This window comes from Cebidichthys violaceus, unplaced genomic scaffold (assembly GCF_023349555.1).
Source record: "Cebidichthys violaceus isolate CVI_PGR_0920_01 unplaced genomic scaffold, fCebVio1.0.p SCAF_2, whole genome shotgun sequence".
In the NCBI taxonomy this organism is placed as follows: Eukaryota; Metazoa; Chordata; class Actinopteri; order Perciformes; family Stichaeidae; genus Cebidichthys; species Cebidichthys violaceus.
The window spans coordinates 11,922,966-11,943,475 of record NW_027176372.1 but is presented as its reverse complement, the minus strand read 5'-3'; the positions used below and the strand labels follow the sequence as shown (position 1 = coordinate 11,943,475).

The 20,510-nt window shown below is 43.4% G+C and overlaps 1 protein-coding gene across 4 annotated transcripts; it reads right to left on the bottom strand.

The window, feature by feature from the left end:
- Window positions 1-10: 10 nt before the first annotated feature.
- Window positions 11-17,957, bottom strand: LOC137875310 (synaptopodin). 4 transcript variants are annotated; one of them, XM_068714434.1, is made up of 4 exons: window positions 17,598-17,957; window positions 11,511-12,889; window positions 5,076-7,150; window positions 11-3,174 (listed from the first exon to the last, which is right to left on the bottom strand). In XM_068714434.1, the coding sequence occupies exons 2-4, from the start codon at window positions 11,677-11,679 to the stop codon at window positions 1,957-1,959; spliced, it is 3,462 nt and encodes a 1,153-aa protein (XP_068570535.1). In that variant the 5' UTR covers window positions 11,680-12,889; window positions 17,598-17,957; the 3' UTR covers window positions 11-1,956. The 4 variants fall into 4 exon arrangements, with proteins under 4 accessions (XP_068570535.1, XP_068570536.1, XP_068570538.1 ...); XM_068714435.1 differs by lacking the exon at window positions 17,598-17,957 and adding an exon at window positions 16,453-16,504; XM_068714437.1 differs by lacking the exon at window positions 17,598-17,957 and adding an exon at window positions 16,324-16,390.
- Window positions 17,958-20,510: the final 2,553 nt, after the last annotated feature.

Genomic DNA, 20,510 nt, shown 5'->3' with positions numbered 1-20,510 from the left:
AGACAATACATTTTTCAAAGTTCACTTTTTATTATGCATTGATTTTCAGACATCATACAGTTTGAAATGAGAGAAAAAAATGCCGTATTGAAAAAAAACCAATTATCCCCATCCAAAATGAACAAGTACAATGATTATTTTATGTGTTTGAGGATGTCAGCAGTGTTTAGTTTGTCCAGAGGCAACCCGGGTTGACACCAATCCATGACAGTAATAAGCTTAATCCTGCTGAAGGAGCCAGGTCACTGTGTAGCAGGTGTCCCTCAAAAGACACACAGAAGTAAATATTTAGAAATGGGCTGATGCTTTTGACCTTCATGTCAGGGAGGGAAGGAATGGTCTGTTGTGTGTGCTGGTTCAGGACTGGGCAAGAATCGAATGGTGTGAAAAGAAAGCCAGTTGTGGTTTGGAGTCAGCAGGTTTCCAGCTGTAATTGCCACCATCATGTAAACATATTGAATCACGCAAGAACGTTCTCATTGTTATTTATTTGCTTGTTATATTTTTGAATGACACGTTTGAGCAAATCAAGTTTTAAACAATGCCAATTCAGCCGTTAAAATGGAATGAACATAAGTGCAAATCAAGTATAAAAAGAAACTTCAGAAGTCGAAGAGAATGTATTTAAAAGAGATATGTATGTATTTAAAATACAATCCATTGCTCTTATCCTTTTCTCACAAACATTTAGATTAATATGTCACAACATACAACATACTTCTAACTTTCTTAGAACAACGTTTTGTTGTACCTTTTCTGACATACGCATTTGCTCCTGAACCTCATCCAACCAAGCCACTTTGTACACTAAGTACAGGCACAGAATATGTTCATTTGTTTCTCATGAAAGACATTACAGGCAGTCTGCCAAAGGCGAAAAAACTAAGGCATACAAACATCGATCTCCGATATGAATATTACAATCAATATTCCATTACATTTGCACGTTGACAGCTAATATTTGTTCATGGAATTGTTCAACAGCAATGTTTAAACGTTTGCAAAAAAACCTTTGAAATCTCCTCCTGAATCATGGAAACAGTGTTTTGATTGAACAGGTGCGTCAATGCCTCACCGAACCTCCACTTAACTAATCATCTCCTCATCCTCTCTTCATTCTCTGTCAATCTGTCTGTACAGCTCACATTCATTTTAGCAAATGCAGTACATAAAGCAACATATAACATACCTAACAAACGCTGTTTATTGTTTTTGATTATTGCACTGATATAATTATGCACATGATTTATTTCCAATTGATTAAAATGGATAATAAACTGTGATGAATACTGTGACCCTGTATGATATTGTGATTAACATGTGTTCCACCATACCACTGTGTTTTTGTCATGGAAAAATGATGGAAACTCATTATCTACTGTATCGTTAGATTTGATCCTTTACTAATGCAATGAGAATGCCTTAAACAAAGTACTGTACAGTCCAATGAGCTACATAATTACACATTACTCATTCAATATGTCCTTTTCTATACCCTACTTTTAAAGTCTCTTCCCATTTTGACTTGCATCAGACCAGCAAACATTAAAACAGATAACATTAAAAACTGATTACCTTAAACACCATTTAACTTGAACAGTGGCTATGAGTGTATGTTTGTTGTGCAGGTGTAGAAAGTATAACATAACTGAAGTGAATTCAAATAACTTTGGTTATTGCATTTTGAGTCTTTTTGGTATTAAGAAAGCGTACAAGCCACAGCAACTGCGTTATGTAAAAGCTTGTTCTTGTCAGTTCTTACTATGAATGTGAGTCATATAAAATACTATTACTACCTTGATACAACATTTACCATTGTCCAGGATCAGTATTCAAAGTTACAGAAAGGCATCTTCTCTTCGTCTGATGAAATGCCATCAGAAACTCTGGATGATCCAATGCCCCAGAAGTCTATGAAAACTGAAATCATACTGTGACGACCTTCTTGTCACAGCCTCACAGGTCAGTGGAGACGGTGCTTCTCTTCACCCTCAGGCTACCGCCCCAGCCGCGGGGACAAGTGTTGTAGGAGTGCAAGCCAGGCGATCGAAGGCCCGAGTCTTCCGACTCAACAGAGGCATCAGAGTCGGTGAGGGAGCGAGTGTTGTAGAGCCTCACAGGGGAGCAGATCCTCTGCGTTGGGGTTGGAGGAGGGCTGGTGAATGTAGGGGACTGGGCACCAAATGCCCGCGACTGAAAGGGGCTGATGGGTGGTTTGTGACAGTCGTAGCCATGGTGGGAATTTCCCAGAGGTGAGATGGGGAAGCTGTGACCGCTCAGTGCTCCAGGGGAGGGGCTATTTTTACGTTTGGCTGCATTGATGATGTTCTTCGCCAGAAGGCGGTGGTTGGCTTTAGAGTCTGGGTTATTAACAATGGGGGACATGCAGCGACTGTCTTTGGGTGGGGGAACGGGAGAGGTGGCAGAGGATGTGTACAGAGGTTTAGTGGCCTGGAAGGATAAACTGGTCTGAGAGAGTGCAGGAGACTGGGAACGAGAGCCCCAAGGAGGAGAGACAGGAGATGTGGCTGTAGATATTTGGGTTGGTCTGGAAGTAGGAACAAAGGAAATGGTGGAAGACTGGGTATTTTGGCTCACCATAGGGGACTGGCATCTTGATCCCCAAGGAGGAGAGCGTGGAGATGTGGCTGTAGATGCTTGGGAGGGTCTGGATGCGGACATGGAGGTGACAGTGGAGGACTGGGTATGCTGGCTTACCATTGGGGACTGGCATCTTGAACCCCAAGGAGGAGAAAGAGGAGAAGTAGTCGTAGACGTTTGGGATGGTCTGAAACCAGGATTGGAGGTGATGCTGGAGGACTGGGTATTCTGGCTCACCATCGGGGATCGACATCTTGAACCCCAAGGAGGAGAGCGTGGAGAGGTGGCTGTAGATGTTTGAGAGGGTCTGGATGTTGTATTGGACGTAACCGTGGATAACTGGATATTCTGACCGGCCATAGGGGATTGGCATCTTGTACCCCTGGGAGAGGATACAGGGGAAGTAACTGAGCGGCTAAAGATGGTGGTGGAGGGCCGATTAGTTTGGAGGCTGGGAGTCCAGGTCCCAGCAACGGGGCCCTCTGGGCTGTTGAAACGTCTGGTGAGGCTGGGCGTCCTGGTTGGCGTGGGAGTCTCACTGGTGGTTTCAACTGGGAAGGACTCTTTTGGTGTCTGTTGACAAATAATGTATTTTAGACTCTTGGAAACATACATTTAAAATACAGCTTAGAAAATAGAAATGTTAGTATAATGTATAATAAATAAATGTCTTCATTATGTTAATTATAAGGCTTTGATTTTCCCATGACAATATGTTTTGTTCTGCATAAACTTACAAAAGACCAACATTTTACAGTGAAACAGATGCTAACCCTATTCACTAAGACACATTTTAATTATACTAAGTTCATTTGATTTGATAACATAGTATCCATGTGTTAACCCTAAGCCCGAGTGGCATTTAGGTCATCTCTGTGTATTCCCTTCTTCTTCAATAAGCCTGGCTGCCAGCACACATAGGCCTTTAGTGTCTCTCTCAGGTTACTGTCATCTGGCTGTCCTGAGGTGGGTAACCTTTACGGGGATATGAAGTTACTCGACTAACGCTAGAGCAGCATTCCATCTGATGCATATAATAATTAAGAGAAAACTATCTCCACTGGTGATAATAATAGTCTTTGGCATAACTGCTAGGCTCAGTGACCTGAGAAGTTATGGTCTTTTAAGATTAATGTTACCGGTCATATCTCAGAAGTTCAGGGCATCTGTGAAAGCATAAAGGTCAAGGGTCAAACCATTTGTCTGACGACCAACAAGAACAAGGGGCAGGTCTAAACATGACCACACATAACTAAAATTCTTGTTAAAGTGTGAAATATGTTGCTATGTCAAGCTGAAATAACTGTTTAAATATAAATGTCACTTACTGTGTTTCAAAATAGATCTGTCAAATTATCTAATCAACGGAGGCATTTATTAGTGTGTTGAGGTGATTGCAGTGATTGGAAGAAAGGCAGGAAAGTGAAATAACAAACACTAAACAGTTAAACTAATAGTCGAAAAATGCCAGTGAAGTCAGGAAATGAGAAAAAGGAGAAAGAGGTCACAGCAGAGCGTTAGAATAAAGTTTTAATCAGAGAAGGAAAGACTCTAACACAAAAAATCAATCATCAAAGACAGGATAACAGCAGAAGAGAGCAGTGAATCAAAGTTTATGAAATTCAACAAACATAAACCCGGTAGTCTAAAACAACAGTGATTTATGATGTCCTGTGAAAAAATACCTCTGGAATTACTGCTTTAAGTCACGAAAAGAATACATATGTAGGTCTGTGATGCAAATTAGTATGCAGCCTGTAGTTTGAAACATCAAAGAATCTAAGTACACAACGTATATTTATGTAGAAAACGCTGGAAAGCAGAGTAAATTACCCCGAAGACATAAAGACATAAAAGGAGTTCTGTCACTGCAACCTTCATGTCAGTGAGCAGCATTAAATTGCAAATCATAGATCATAAAGCAGATGTCAGACCATCTGTTAAAGTGCTTTGTGGAGCAGCGTCCCTTGGTGCCCACAGAATTGGGAGACAAAGTGGAAAAAGTGTGAGGTTGTTTCTCATCATATTTTAAAACTTACCGAAAATGGATGTATTTTAGGGCTAACGTGCTTAGCGGCTTTGGGAATGGAATTTATCTGATTACATCAAGGCACATTTTTATTTGAACTAAGAGTAATTACTGCTGTTTATTTGTTTCCTACTGTAGAAAAAATACAATTATAGATTCACTGAAGAATAAAGGTGTAATCACTTATAAATAATTTTGCTGGGAACAGACAAGGTCTCGCCCTTACTGCGATTATTATTACGTTTCTTACACAATCATTTGCTTTCTGACACATGTGATACACATGCAAATATTCCACACCATTTCATACCTACAATACAAGAGATAGTACTAGAAGAAGGCACGAGCAAAAGAGTGCAGAAACCTGTAAAATGTAGCCCTACTAAAAACCAACCATCAGATTTAAACACATTTTCTAAAAATGGTACAGAGAGGGTCTCCACACCTGTGGCGCAATCCCTGCCTTCTTGGCAGAAAACGTGGGCCTTGGCGCCTGGAGCCCTGACCGAGGAGAGGACACTCGCTCCGGAGAAAAGGCCGCCATAGGAGAACTGATCCTCGGCTCCCCATAGGCTGGATCTGGCCGATATTCTGCTCCTCCTCTTGTGGGGCTGAGAAGCAGCTGTGGAGACATACACTGGGCACTGAAGTGAGAAGGAGGGTTATTAGGTAAGGAAGCCTTTCTAGAGAAAGACTGGGAAGACATCAGGTTCTTGGACTGTGGTGCTCCTCTGGGTAGGGTACTAATGGGGTCCTTGACTGGGTTAAGGATGAAGAGGGAAGAGGAAAGCTGGTAGGGCCGGTGCCTCGACAGGTCCATCTCTATCTTGGAGCAACCATTTTCCAAAGGAGGGGGCTCTGGAATTGGCTCTGGTGCTGCAGCTTTTTGCCTTGGTTTTTGCTTGACTGCTTGTTGGGCCTTCAGGTTTTGTGAAAGCTGAGCACTCATGTCAGAGTTTTTAGCAATGGCCTTGACCCTGCCGGGCATGTTTGATGGGTACACCCAAGACGGTGGCAGAGACATCGTGGGAGAAGGAGACCTAAGTTGTCCTGCATTTTGCTTCTCAACGACGTATTTCTCCATCCTGGACTGACGCTTGGCAAACAGCTCAGCCCCCTTTCCTGATACATTGGTGAGGGTCTGCTCTGGCCTGTGCTCTGCCCTTGGACGGGTCCTGGAAGTCTTGAGGCAGGAAGCCCACTCTGGAGCTCTTGCCTCCTCGGCCCTGTCCTCTTCCTTGGCGAGGAAGTTGGAGGCCTCTGCCCCCAGCGCCAGCAACTCTTCCTCGGATGCTGGCTCAGGCACAGATCTATGTCCATGTTTCTTCCTGTCATCCACCCCTTGCACCAGAGAGAGCAGCTCAGGGTTCGGAGCTACCACTGTCTTCTCTTTGAATGTGAACATTGACTTCCTACTTCCCCTTCTAGTAGCACCCTCCTCAAGTATTCCTGTTTTGATTTGTGTTATCGGCTTCCTCTCTCCAGCAGGCTGAGGAACAAAGGTGGAGGGCTTCGGGGCTGTGGGAGGGCCATAATGGGGCATGGGTGGGTACTGAGTCACAGAAGAGACAGGGAACTGGGGTGGTGTATTGAAGGAAGGAGACATAACGGGAGACATCGGAGGTGGACTGGAGTAGTAGGTCTGTGGAGGTTGGTTTGTATAGGCCGGTAGAGGAGGTGTGGGATATGAAGGAGGCGGAGGTGGAGGTGAGAATGCCAATGGTTGAGGGGCAGAGAAAGTAGGGAGAGGAGGAGTGGCATAGGAAGGAGGAGGGGGAATTTCCATGACAGGGCTGACCGCCTCTGTGGACTGAACTGTCAGTGGCGAGAAAAAGGGCCTGGCAGTTCGATTGACGATGGTGCTTGTCTGCCTTGATGTGGGCACAGACACCCTCTCGGTTCCAGAGGTACTCTGGCAGCCATTATGAAACTTTCCTGGGGGAGCTGGCTCTGTGTGACCCCCATGTGTGTCTGCCTCCCCTTCATCATGTCCCATCAGAACTGGATCAGTATTATTACTTCCAGGGGGAATCTCATCCTTGACTTTGTCCTCATGGATTTTATCTCTTGCCTCTTCCTCTTCCTCCTGCTCCTCCTTAACAGGGAGGAAATGTCTCTCTTGGATAACAATGTCCTCCATGTCGTCTCCCTTGTGAAAATCCTTACCTGGTTCCTCCATGATATCACCTACTGAATGTACCCTCCCAGGCGGTGACAAGAGTGGCTTTGTAGCGCTATTCTTAAAGTTCAGGTCTCTATCCTTTTCCTCAGTGCTCCTCTCTGCCCATGTTAGTTTGTTAGATGAAGGGTCTGTTTTCACATTCTCAGCTCTGTCCCCCCCTAACCCCTCTCCACAGCTTTCGAGCGTGAAGGCGCTGACCCTCTGTTTACGCCGGTTGAAGAGCTGCACGCCTCTGGAGCTGGAGTTTGAAGGGACGGTGAGCTGAGCAGCGATGATGTGACTTCTGACACGAGCCTCCTTCAGCTCCTTCTCCGACAAACTGGCGCTCCTGGTCAGATCTGGAGTGAAAGAGACAGTGAATAGCCTGATCAACGAGAGACAACACACATGGAATTTTGTCTTTTTTTTTACAACAGAGATGTTTGATTAATGATAAAAGGGACCCTACATTTGGGAGACTTAGCAATGTGTTGCATCTACTGTTCCGTGTTCAAACAAAGACAACTCCCTCAACATCTAATTAAAACTCACCAAACTGCTTTTATGTACAAATAGAGAGAACCAGCAAGGACAAATTTGAACAAGTCTGAGATAAAATATTCTCTTTAAAAACCCACATAATTGTTTCTGCACCATATGGTTTTGATTGCTCTTTACAGTCCTTTTGATTACAACCAATCCAGCGAGAAAAATACGGCTTTGTGGACACTTGACTCAGCAGAGTGGAGCTGTAGACAAAGAACAGACGTAGGCAAAGGAAACATTTTAATAAGCTTGTTGACCGAAGTTAATAAAAAGATTTACATCAATGTGTCCCTCAGTACTAAAGGCATTGTTGTCAATCATGTCTTACACTGATGTTGCAGGTTTGCCGATTGCCTTGAAAACATATAGCTATGTTAAAATTGACAGTTTGTTTTTTAAGCTTAAGAGCTCCAGCAGGCAGCGGAGCTATTTCCTCTGCCATCTGCAGTAGTCCCTCCCTGAGCATTCCTCCAGCGCTGAGAAAACTCCCAGCCTGAGCGTCCAACATGCCTTTGGTTTCTCTCTGTAGTTAATTTGTGCAATACTGCTGCACGAACCCTTAATAGACCATTTTTACAATCTACGGCTCCCAAAAATTACATCTTTCGACTGTTGTCTATAAACATACTATACAATCAAGTGTTCCCATCTTAAATATAGTGACTACATCACGCTTCAAAGCTCGCCAGAGGAAAATCAAAGCTGCATTTCAGAATAAAAACCTTCAGTTATAGATTCTCTGATGGACATTTTAAAGGAAAATAACTGGTGTTGGTGACACCCGTTATTCGTCTAATTTACTGGTGGGAGATAGTCGACGTCTCACTGTCACAGCCATAGACTCTCTCTTCATGTAATAAAGTGACGGATCCAGACAGCTACATTATTTGATCTAATCATGTGCCAATCACAATAATTATGCGTAGATCAATCACTTGTAAAGCTTTCCTATATAGAGCAAATTCTGCGTGCAGTTTTTCCTGGCACAGAGAATGAAGCTAACATGATCCATCCCACAGCAAAAAGGAATAATATGCGTCTGTCATTGATTTTACAGACTTTCAGTCTGCCCTCACGGTAATTGAATTAACTCTTTGGTAACCCATGAGTTCCTTTTACATGAACCCATCTAAAGTGCAATGGCATATGTTTATTATATTATAATTTAATATACAAAGAGGAACTATAGGGGTAGTTTGGATGATAAACATTTGCAGTGCATTTAGATGCACAAAATGACACCCTTTGATGATGACAGTGGTTATGTCTGCAAGGCCATACATCAATGTCAGCATAAACTATGGTAAATCCCTCAACTTGACACTGACAGATGAAAAGAGAACGTGACACTATTACAGGGAGATATATCAACCACCTTACGTATTTGTGTCAGCAATATAATAAGGATAAAAGCGTGATCACACAACCTTTTAAACAAGCAGTCCTCTCACAGCCATTGACATGAGCATAAATCACCTTCCTTTATAGACTGCAGCAGAGAACCTACCGCACAGGTACTTACTGTATACTCAGCGCCTTTTATCATGGGTGGGGATACCACCACAGGTCCCATTTTTTTATTCGCTATTTCACTTTTTATAATCCAGAGGCCACCTGGATACACCAGAGTCAGAGCAGTGAGGCTTGAAATGAACTGTCCCCTCACTGTAAACATCTACCTCTAGTGGGAGCCAGACTGGTCATCGAGTAGTGCATGCAGGTGCAAATCCCCTCAGTGATTCAAATCGTGATAAAAATAATGAAAATAATAATAGTGGAGTTTTTGTTTCATGTCTTTCAGTGAATTTGATAGTAACGTGTCCAATCAGTTGGTTATTATCTGATTAAATGACACCAACCACTTAGTCATGGAATTTCCAGTAATATGTAAACTAATAAATATGTTAATAAAACCAATAAACAGAGATAAATCTAATGTTAATTTACAACGTATATTCAAGATGTCATAAGGAGCAGATTACACAGAAAGGCACACAAATCTCAATGCACTTCGCTTATAACTTTTGGATTCAGGAGGGGAAAAAATCCCCTAAAGTTTATGGACGGAAGCCTTCCGTTACAATAACAACACGCTGCTTCTCACAAGTCATATTTCTTCACAAGGCAGCCAAACACAAGTTGTTCCTCAGGTTGCTGTAAAATATCCCAAAGTTAACCGAAAGTTTCATTTGTCTGGCTGGATCCAATTTAGTGTCTGATCCCTTACCTTTTTCATGTTCAAATTCAGAGCTCCGCTGTTTTCTTGTACTTCCACAAGAGTTTTCAATTGAACTGCGTCTGAGAGCTTCACACCCCCTTTCTGTAGCGAGACACGGGGTCGGGTTTCTCTTCCTCCGCGCTCTGGCGCACAGACGGGCAGACAGGGAGGGAGGTGGTCCGTATAGCTGGAGGCTGTGCTGTCTGTCATTCAGCCTCCAGCTCTGCTTCACTTTTTCAAATCCCCCCCCCCCCCCCCCCCCCCCACACATCCAGGGTTTCCTACTAATTATAAAAACAGAGACATGCCTCTGAGAAAAAAGAGCTCAGGGCTTCTGTTGCGAACGTATTGATGTTTTAGCAGTTGCACATAGAATGCACTTTGTTTTGACAGTTCTGGATAGGTATCCAATCAATGGCGAGCATTGAGCAGCTTATCTCTGTCTAATGTCTTGTGATGGCAGGGAAGTGTCTGACCCTTGTTGCAGTCTTTGAAGTGGAAAGGGATACCAGCGATAAAAAATGTGTCTATAGATTAGATCACTGAGACTCCAGAGATCCAGCACCTGACCTCCGTTGCCCTCCATGTAAGTGTGTCTTTATCGTGCACTCTCTCCCCAACCGAGTGTCTGCCCTCCCTGAACCCTCCGGGCCCTAAGCTCCAACCTGCAAGGGGAACATAGGAATTTCCTGTCCTCCAGCAGAGACAAAACTCAGCCCTCTGCAATGATGCAAGAGCCTCTGCATCTCTCTGCCCCCCCACCCCACCTTCTCCTATAACTTATCCCTCTGCTCTCTGTCCCAGCCCCTCATCCCTGCGTGGGTGAGAGCAGACGGCAAACTGCCCCCACGGCCGGAGGATTTAAATCAGGGGGCCAACCCTGCATTTGTGTATCAAAGGTCAGATTACCCTGTCGGATGTTATCTTTTTCCGGGCGATGGCTGTGGGGTGAGTGGGATGACAGCACCAGCCCCCGTGGGTGATGTGTGAAGCGGTATGGAAAGACAAGGATTAACAGGGGTCCTGGGATCTTCCCCGACTGAATGTGACTTAAACTCTTAGTGGATCCCGTGGGGGGAATAAAAGACCAAGCTCTACTGCTTATACTATCACTTCTGTGTGTTACGGAAAGTCTCTGCAGAGGTGTAGTCCACTATTAACTGTGCCTCTGTGTTGTTTTTGGTGGTATGTGCTCCATTTGAGGAAACTAATTAGCGAGTAATGAGTGATGGGAACAGTGTTGGAGGAGCAGAGGCTATAGATCTGTATCGGGGACAGTTATCTGATTGCCATGACCTTCCTGTTAAACTTCCTCACAGCACAATGTATTTTTACTGTCTTTGAAAACTGCATCTGACAGACTTGTCACAGCACAGAGGTAATTATCCAGCTTTCCGGCTAAGTGTTGTTTCAGTGTTTTTACCATTTTTCCATTTAACAACGAAACGTTGTTGGTGTTATAGAGCGTGAGCTTGTCTTTTTTCTTACTTGCTGGGGGTTGACAGCTGTGAAAGTAAAAAGAAAGGTCTGAAAAAGTTTCCGAACAGCTTTTGCCACAGGTTAGCCCGATACTGTCAGTGGCTGGGTTGTATATTCAGACTGGCTTTCAGCAATGATGCATGATTGCATTTCCATTGCTGCTGGAGCAGCTTGTATTTTCAAGGCATGGAAACAGATGTTTCATAGAGAGCTTCACTGTGTCAAGTTGCACTGAGGAGGCAGGGCTGCCTTTTTTTCTCTATTTTCTATCTACTCCCCTCAGTTATATGTCTTCTGATATGATGATACAGTTAAAGCCTTACTGTAGCATTAAGGCAGCGCTACAAACAACCCACTGCAAACGTATTTACAACTACATTTCTGTGTTATGAAGTAACAGGGAAACAATACCCTTTCTTGCTGCTGCTCGGGTTCCCCAAATAAGGACAGCAAACGCCAGATAAACAAACACTTACTTGTTTTCCGGCTCATCTGTTCTTTGTTGAATCCTGCCGTCTCCCATGATGCATTGCACTCTGTCCCAGGAGTGTGCGTGTTGTCGGTTGCCTGGAGAGGTTTTCTCAGTCCTCCTGGACTCCAGCTCACTCCCCTCCTGATAGACGTATGTCCCTTCTCCATTTCCATCGCCACTCAAAGTAAAATGCTTCTGCTTGCAGTGGAAACAAAAGCCCTCGACAGGGGGATGTGTGAGCGTTTCGTTCCAGTCAGCTCAATCTTCTCTCCCGATAAGAGGAAACTGTCGGTGCAGTTGTAAGATGGAAGTTTTAGTCCTCACTGGCAGGCAGTGAATATGTTTGGAAATACAAGAAAACAGACAAAAAGGGACAAGGAAAGGAATAGCTCAGCTTTCCAAGTTGCTGCTTCCGGTCGTGGCTCCCCTTTCAGCAATAATCCTTCCACATGTTGTCCTGTAGTCAGCCAGAATTTGACGGAAAAAGTGTGCTCTTACTTTGGTCTTCATGAAGTATTATTCTCGAACTAACAGGACCTCCCAGGAGGGTCAAGCTCAGATGTGCCTTGGACGAGTTCCCATGGACAACTGCCACGAAAATTGCACAAGTTTGTTGTGCTCTGTCGGAATTCTGGCAAACAGGGCTGTGAAACAGTCCAGTCTTCTCTATTTGCATTTCTCTAATACTCCTTCTTCTTTCCCAGACGTTGCTCTTCCTCCTCTGCTATTTTGGTCACCAAAACATGCTTTTCGTCTGCGTCCCAATCTCCAGCTCGCAGATTATTTTTCTTTCAGAGAAAAGGATCTGCCCTTTATCTTGGAGTTCATAACTCCACAGTGACGTGAAGGGGAACTGTGTATATGGCAGCTTCCTGCTGTTAGGTGCATGTGAGGAATAACATTTCACTCTGGAAAGGTCAGTCCAGAGACTGCTTTGTATTCAGAGCTCCAATGTATTCAATTAAAGTTGCTTTATTTTGGTGTTCTGTGTTATTTCTTATACATTAAAGCCAGACTCAGCCTCTGAAGGCAGGATAATCAATTCCGCTGTTTTGTTTATTCACAAAACCACAATTGAGAGGGATAGTTCTTATTTCTTCTGGTGGTAGTTTTGATTTATACTGAAATGCATCAGCACACTAGAACTAAGAATTTGTCATGAATGCAGTAATTCTGTGGTTGGCAGCTGCGCCATTCGGATTTTCTTTTTGTTTGTTTTGCTGTTTGTAGAAAAGATTTGATAGCTGTGTTCTGATTGTTCACCCAGTTTGTAAAAAACTGTTTTAGTTTGGCAGACAAAGCTTCAGCTGCAGATAAATGGATGAAAGGCGGCTGTTCTTTATCCAGTATTCCTCACTGAGTCCATTTTCTGTCCAGAACCATCTGCAGGAAATAAATATACAGGTTAAGATTCAGTTTTTCAAACATTTCGTCAATTGTGTTATTTAAATGTGACATTTGCAAAGACAAAAGCTGGATGTTGCATCGACCCACAAACAAACCACAGCTTTGGCAAACAGCTGGTACAAGAATCCTACTCGATATTCCATCATCGCCCTCTCTGTAATGGCATGAGTTTCAACCCAATGCCTTGTACAGGATATAAAGTATATAAGTCTTTTGTGCCGAGTCTACAGATTTTACAAATTGGAGTGGGTGACAAAGTGAAAGAAGTGTGGCTTAAAAAACACTTTAATATACTCAGTTTGGCTCATCTAATACTTTTAATGAACACTGGTTTACTTCCAAAAGGCTTATATCTCATACCTATATGTCCATTTTTGAGACAATGAAAGTCCAATTCTCTGTCTTCGAAGATAAAGATCAGCCCTTTGACTTTGAACTGCAGTCAGGCTAAAAGGGTGGAAAAGGAAATGAGGAGACGCCTTTATAAAAGTCTGAACATGATAAACTCGGTGTTGTCTCCAAAGACGGAAGAAAGTCACACTCCACTTTCGCTATAAGGTCGGAAATGTGTATTATACCTGTCAAACAATTAGCTTTATCTCTACCTCGAGGTGTGTGATGTGATGCAGAACGGTGAGAAAGTGAATGGGGGATTCAAGATTTCTACGTAGATGAGACAAAGACAAAAATGTCCAACAGTGACATATCTTGCATCCCTCCCTCTTATCGGATAAAGCATTTCCTTAGATCTGCAGTGTCATGTTCCCACTTCAAAGCTAATAGTACACACTGGCAACGTTTGTAATGATAAACCAGTGCACGTCCTTTTCCATGCTCAGACTTGCCTGTCCTGGAAGCTGATCACGATTGCATTCGTGTTTGCTAGTGAATCACCGCTGTACCACTCATGAGTGGGAGGTCTGCGCAGATAACTACACACATAATCATTACTTCTGAAATTCCTGCGGGGCATAGCGACCACTCTCGCATTCATCTTTTCTGAAGGTGCGCAAGTGCCATTAACTTGTTTGCATCCCTTGAAGATCGTGTTTTGTGGAGAGACGTCCCCCTGACATGACAGCTGAGTCTGTGGAAGGACTGCTCATTGCCCCTTAAACACAATCAACCCAAACAAAACACTGCCCCACCTCCCTGCAAAAGAAAGAAAAACCCTTTTCGTTTACTGGCGCGATCGTGTCAAGTGAGAAGAGATGAAGGCCGGTATTGTTTAGACACACTGACAACAGCTCTTTGATTCCCCCAGAAGTGTTCGGTTCTATCTGGATCTCATTTGGAGGCTGACATTGTCTTTTTGAATAAGCTCCTCATCTTGCTACATTTCCTTTATTCAAAGTTGTCTTCCGTGGTTCCAAGATGTCATGTTTGCTGTAATCAATGAGAAGAGAGGTGAGCACGGGTCTGATTGAAACATGGTTTGATTACTTCTCTTTGATTCAGTCTGCAAACATGTATTAACTCCCAGAAAAAGAACAGATGTAGCAGAAATGCAGACTTAGCAAAAGAAAACCCCAAACACAGACATATGGGATCTTGAAATCCTCGTCTTCCACAATCTACCGTCCAATTGCCTTGAAGTTCACAAGCTATTTCACAGCGCCCACCTGTTCAGCTCCGGTCCCACCCTCACACAGTTTTCCTGTGCCACTCATTGACCTCCACGATTAGAGCCATGGATATCTTTTCCAGTCCGGCCCGTAGGCCACTTTAGTCTGTAATCGCAGAGTTCCTGTACATCATCAACATTAATGATGGATCTGTACGCTGACGGCAAATTTCCCACAGCTCTCTGCGGCATGCCTCGCTAAAAAGAAATGGGTTTGGCAGCCATACAAACCACAATCATTTGTCTCTCATGGACGATGTCATGTACATTTATTACACATCTGCATCAATAGCTAACATGAAGACAGCATGTCAGCCACCTAATAACTCATACACTGCATGCATTTTCACCTCAGGTATGGCATCTGTACATCATCAGTTGCTCTGGGCGCACATGTGTTGAGGTATGTGAGGTGTGTGGATGTCAGGTGAGCGTGCATTCCACCTACTGTAAGTCTTGCAAGTGTATCAGTTACACAGCTTTTAATGAGGCATCTGGTCACGACGTTGACTGGCAAGTCTTTAGGATTGAATCCCTTTGGGGCAGAGCTGCTGTGTGTCTGTTATCTCTTTCCTTTTTGCCTGGATCCCTTACAGTTTGTCGAGCAAAAATCATTCAGCCGTGAATGCTAAAGGCTTTAGCAGGGCCCTTTGCTCGCTCTCTCTCTCTCTCTCTCTCTCTCTCTCTCTCTCTCTCTCTCTCTCTCTCTCTCTCTCTCTCTCTCTCTCTCTCTCTCTCGCCTGCTCAGACAAAGAACTATTCAAGGGCCCTCGCAGCACTACAAAATAATTTTGGGTAGTGCTTCGAAGTTGGCATTCCTGGTTCATAATTCCTCGGAAGGCTGTGATAGTCAACATGCCTTAGCCTGCGCTGGCTGATGACTGACATCGAACACACACTGCAAGACACAGACTCCAATAAAAGTCACAAATGTCTTCTTCTCTCTGTTTCCCTTTCCGCTAGGAATCTTGCAAAGTGCTGTCATAAATCATGCAGAGGAGAACTTTTTTTCATGCGGAGCCCATCCTACTCTCAGAGTCACAGGTGGGGAACTTCAAGAGGAAAGATAAATACTTGAAGTAGGTGTGTATGATCTAGTGCCAAGAGAGGAAAGGGGGGGGGGGCTTCTAAAACAGTCAGTCATAATCTGAAAACTGTTAGACATCAAAGGGAGAAAGTACAAGCACTTTTAAAAATGTAAGATGTGTGTAAATAATATCAATACTGCAGGAATTATTTGAGGAGTGGCATTGACTTTTAGCATTGTTATTCCTGTCGCAGTGAGCCATTTGACAAACCACTTTTCTGCAGTTTCAAAGCATCTTTCGTCACAACAAACTAAAGGGGTATCATTAGTAAATATATCCATGGTAACATGTGGCTGAAGAAAACCTGCAGTTGCCTCCCCTGTAAAGCAGTTAATGGGCCTCACCTGTTGTGTTAACAGGAAGCAATTACTTATATATGTAAGTCAATACAGCTCCAGCCAGGTCTTTAATTGGATACACCATCTAATGTTACACAGTGCAGTTTAACTCTATAACCTGGCTACACAGCAGGCTTCACACAGTCAGGACAATAGGCTCCGATATCAGTGACCACAGTGCTAATGTAGCCGGCCGACCCCCTTCTGCAAGTCTGCAGCCTGCGCCGAGGTAAAAAACTCGGCCCCAGATGTTTGTCATCTACTCAAACAAAGACTTTTCAAAGTTTCCCTCCTCTTCTGCTCCAGTTCACTGCATTCCCACCTCTCTCTCTCCCTCTCCAAACAAAGATAGTGTCTTACCCCGTGAAAGATAAAATAAAATGGGCTGCAGGTGACAAACTCTGCAGCAATCAGTTTCACAGCGACAGATAAAATTCCGGGATTCTGCACTCCTTCCTGTTTGGTTTAGTCATGCTGCTCACTGCTCACCTGTACTCCGGTGGGTCTGGCTGTGTGAGGGCAGCGAGTGTGTGTACTGCCCCTTTTCAGCTCCTACGATTCTGCACACACACCTCCCCCTTTTACCTCTCCCCTCTCTCTCTCTCTCTCTCTCTCTCTCTCTCTCTCTCTCTCTCTCTCTCTCTCTCAATTGAAGCAGATGAAGGATGAGGGTGGGAGGGGGGTCAGTTGGAACACAGACGGCTCTTTGTCTGGGATCTTTTTATATGGTTTCCTTCAAGCTTGCATACTGAACACATTATGGTATAATATATTTTCATATTCAACACAGGGATGTTGAGGGACCAGTGGGCCCCACTCTGCCCTCCCCCCTTTTCCTTTCTGGACCCATTTTCCCGCCTTGCACACCGGGCAGGGAAATCCAAATAGACAAAGTTTCTGCTAAACCCACCAAGAATTTGTTGATGCAGTCACTGGCTGCTTTTTGATAATAAAACACACAGACTTAGAACAAGAAACTTCAGATATAAGGGCCCTTCAGAGCTTTTTTTACCATGTGTGTGGATTGCTCAGGACAGTAACTCATGAACAGTTAGCAGGGACGTTAATCATAAAATTATGATCCTCGCTAATATCATTTCTGATCTTCAAACAGTGATTTACTCAAAAGATCCCACAAGTGCCGTAAAAAGTCAGTAACATCTGTTTCACCATATAGTGCCTGAGGCTTAGAAGTGATTAGATCTCTAGATTTATGGATCTGCCGTTTTCTGCAGAGAAACATTTGTATATATTTCACTGATTTTTAAAATCTTTCACGTTGAATCCTGAGGGTCTCCAGAGAGACGAGGACTGGCTGTGGGCGCTGGGTTCTTGGATCCACAGTGGAGACTCCATGAGTCATACGGTGGAAAAAAATATATGTTTCTTGACTGGCTGCCAGGGTTTAAGAGTAGCATCTTAATCTACTTTTAGACATAGGATAAGCTAACTTTACATAATGGTGCAGTTACTCTGCTCAGCAGGTCACATAAAGTTTAATTAACAAACTTCACAAATCAGTTTGGATCATTTTCAAAGAATATGACATCATCCCAGCCTCTTCTGTAATTCGGAGGGTGTTGTTGGTAGTCATATGTTTATCTGAACTTTTCTTTTCGCCACCTATTCCTCACCTGATAGATGGTCCTGCCAAATGCTCAGACAATCCATCATTGTCTAACGTCTCAGCAGCGCTGCCTCTTCTCCCCCGTTCCTCCCGTTCTCGCTCTCTCTCTGTATTATTCCATCATTTTCTCCTCACACATCTGTCAGCCCAGATCGATCTTCCCTCTCCTTATCTCTGTATTTTCCTTCTTTACAGTCCCACTTTAGGCTATACTTATTCCCCTTAATCTCCCGCTCTCCATCACCATTCGTGCTCTCTCCTTTGGCTCGACCACTGGCATGTTTAAGACCCCATGCAGCTGGGAGAGCAGCCATTAGCTGCTGGGTCTATCTCTCTGACTGCTCCCTCTCTGCCTTTCCAGCGGCCTGTGCTCTTCTGCCGTGATTCTCTGAAGGGCAGCTGTGTGTGTGGGAGAGCAGGGAGCTGAGGGGAAATGTTAGAGCACATTCCTTCAGAAGAGGGGCTTTTGCTGCGAAGAGAGCGTCGTGGAATTTCCTAAGCGATCTGGTTTGCATTCTCTCTCAAGTCAGATCCTTCTACAGAAGTTATTAGAGAGCGTTTGCTATGTCAGAGGCCTGAATTGATTAGAATCATGCACAGGGCCCTTCTCTGCTTTCTTGCTCACCAAACCAAGCCTCAGCTCATCCCTCTGGAGGTAATGGGATACAGCCATGGGGCTGTTCAAAGGCACAGCTCTAGTATAAACACAGAGAAAGGCAGAGAGAAAGAGAGGATATTTGCCATGATTGTGGATGTTTTGATGGGTAGATTTTCCTCAATGATGAGGTGCAACTCAGTCAAGCTCTCGTCTCGAGTACAGCTGCATAGCGATAGGGTTGATTAAGAATCTTCTGGGATACAGTATGTATGCAGGACTAATTCGGCTCAGCGATGCCTCTGTTTATTTTCAGTCAACCAGACATCTGTATTTCTCATAAAATACCTCAGAGGGTGTTGTGGTCTGAAGCAGAGATGAATAAAGCCTGGTAGAATGAGGGTGTGTTCACTTGTGGTTTGGTGATGTATACTACTGTAAGGCCTCATTAGAAAGAGACAGTCCAACAGTCTAATTTAAGCATCATTTTGAGCTACTTGTACTTTACTTGAGTATTTCTAATTTCTGCTACTTTATATGTCTACTCCACTACATTTATTAATTTATATAAATGTAGTTTATTTATATTTAAGTTACTAGTTACCTGGCAGATTTAGATTAATGAAACAAAATAGAATCAACAAATTAATTATGTTGATGTATAGGGCAAATTAACAAACTATACCCAGCAATTAAAGTAGTTTAAAATTAGCCCCACCATCACCAGCTTCAAAATTAAAGTGATAATGCATCAATGATTGCAATCCAATGATATAATATGTAATGGGCCATTCTTTCAAAGTACCTTTGGTACTTTCATTATATTTTGATTGTACTTTTTGTTATGTAAAACATTGAGTGCATGACTTTTACTACTTCTACTTTAAGCTCTTTGAGTAATCAAGAACAAAAAAAATTATCCAACCAAAAAATCCAGCCCAGTGTTGCCAACTCTTGAAAATAACTAGCAGCACTAGCCCTAAAAGTTGCTACATCTAGCGAGAAAGTCTTCAACACTGACAGCCCGTCCCTACAGGCCTCCCTCCAAAGCCACTCCTCCAAAATTATCATAAGGAATGTAAACAACAAACATGGCTTCTGTTAGTACTCACAGCTGTCTAGTTAGCAGCATCTGGAAGACTCTACTGACGTGCTATAAGTGCATGGGCAGAGTACTGTGCAGACAGGCAGGTAGGTAGATTGGCAGGCTTATTGCAGTCCTGTGGCGGCCCCAGTATTTGATTTATTGATTGCTGTCAGGATGTAAAGAGAATTTCAACAAATATAGAAAATAAAAAATGTTTCTCAAATACATTACCCAGCTTTAAGTACAAGATCTGAGTATGTCTTACACCTTTGCTTATTTCTGCTTTGAGTGCCAGCAAACTCCCCAAAGCCAACATATACACTAAATATACTCCATGGCAGAAGTATCACTACGACATAGTTTAGTGGTCTAAATTGCTTCCACAGACTGGGCAGGGCATCTGAGCTGCTATAGACTCTCCAGACGTATTTTTGTTGTTTGTGTGCGTCTACATGTGCGTGTGCATTCATTTATGAACTGTATGTGTGTGCCAGACCCACATCACCATCAGCATATGGTGGGAGCCCCGCTGCAGTAATACACAGACAGAGATGGAGCCCAAACCACAATCAGCTGGCTCAGGCTGTCTGTCTGTCTGGGTAATGTTGAAACACAGAAACGCAGAGCCAACGGTGCTATTTACACATAACAAAAAAAATCAAATCAGCTATATGGCAACATCTCCTCCTTCTTAATATGTCAGTTGCAACAATGCTGCTCAGACATGTGGGAATCAGAAATAACCCCAAATGCATCTCAGGGGCTTGCCCTGGACACAATCACTGCCAGCTCATCTGTTTTTGATTTGTGATGTTTTAATGTTATAAATTTCTGGTTCTGAATCAGTGTAAAATCACCCTCATTACTGTTCACATGGCTCCGGCAGCCAAAACAAACAAACACCGGATGTTGCAAAAAGTTTGGTCAGTTTGATTTAGTCCAAGTTTACTAGTGGAAGAGTAAACAGGCCCTTTGATTCCTTGTTTCCACATATGCACAATGTAGCACCAAAAAGATCACGTATGTCACATTTTAAAAGCTAAATGAGTATCTGCTGAGTGAAACTGAATTAATATGAAAGGTCGGCATCACAGATCTGTGATTTGGGTGTGAGCAGCACTACACAGCAAGAGGTCTCGCAAATGCAGGTTATCTGTACAGGACATTACTTAATTCATTGGAATGTCATGCACTCCTTATTCACTCTATTGCAGTGAGAAGTGTTAAAGAATAAGGGG

What these genes read in the sequence shown, in the direction of transcription:
- LOC137875310 (XM_068714434.1), bottom strand. Translation starts at nt 11,679, where the DNA reads ATGGAAATGGAGAAGGGACATACGTCTATCAGGAGGGGAGTGAGCTGG. An exon ending in ACAGATGAGCCGGAAAACAA is followed by an intron (nt 7,151 to 11,510) that starts GTAAGTGTTTGT and finishes CTTTCACTCCAG; the next exon opens with ATCTGACCAGGAGCGCCAGT. An exon ending in AGGCAGGGATTGCGCCACAG is followed by an intron (nt 3,175 to 5,075) that starts GTGTGGAGACCC and finishes ATTTGTCAACAG; the next exon opens with ACACCAAAAGAGTCCTTCCC.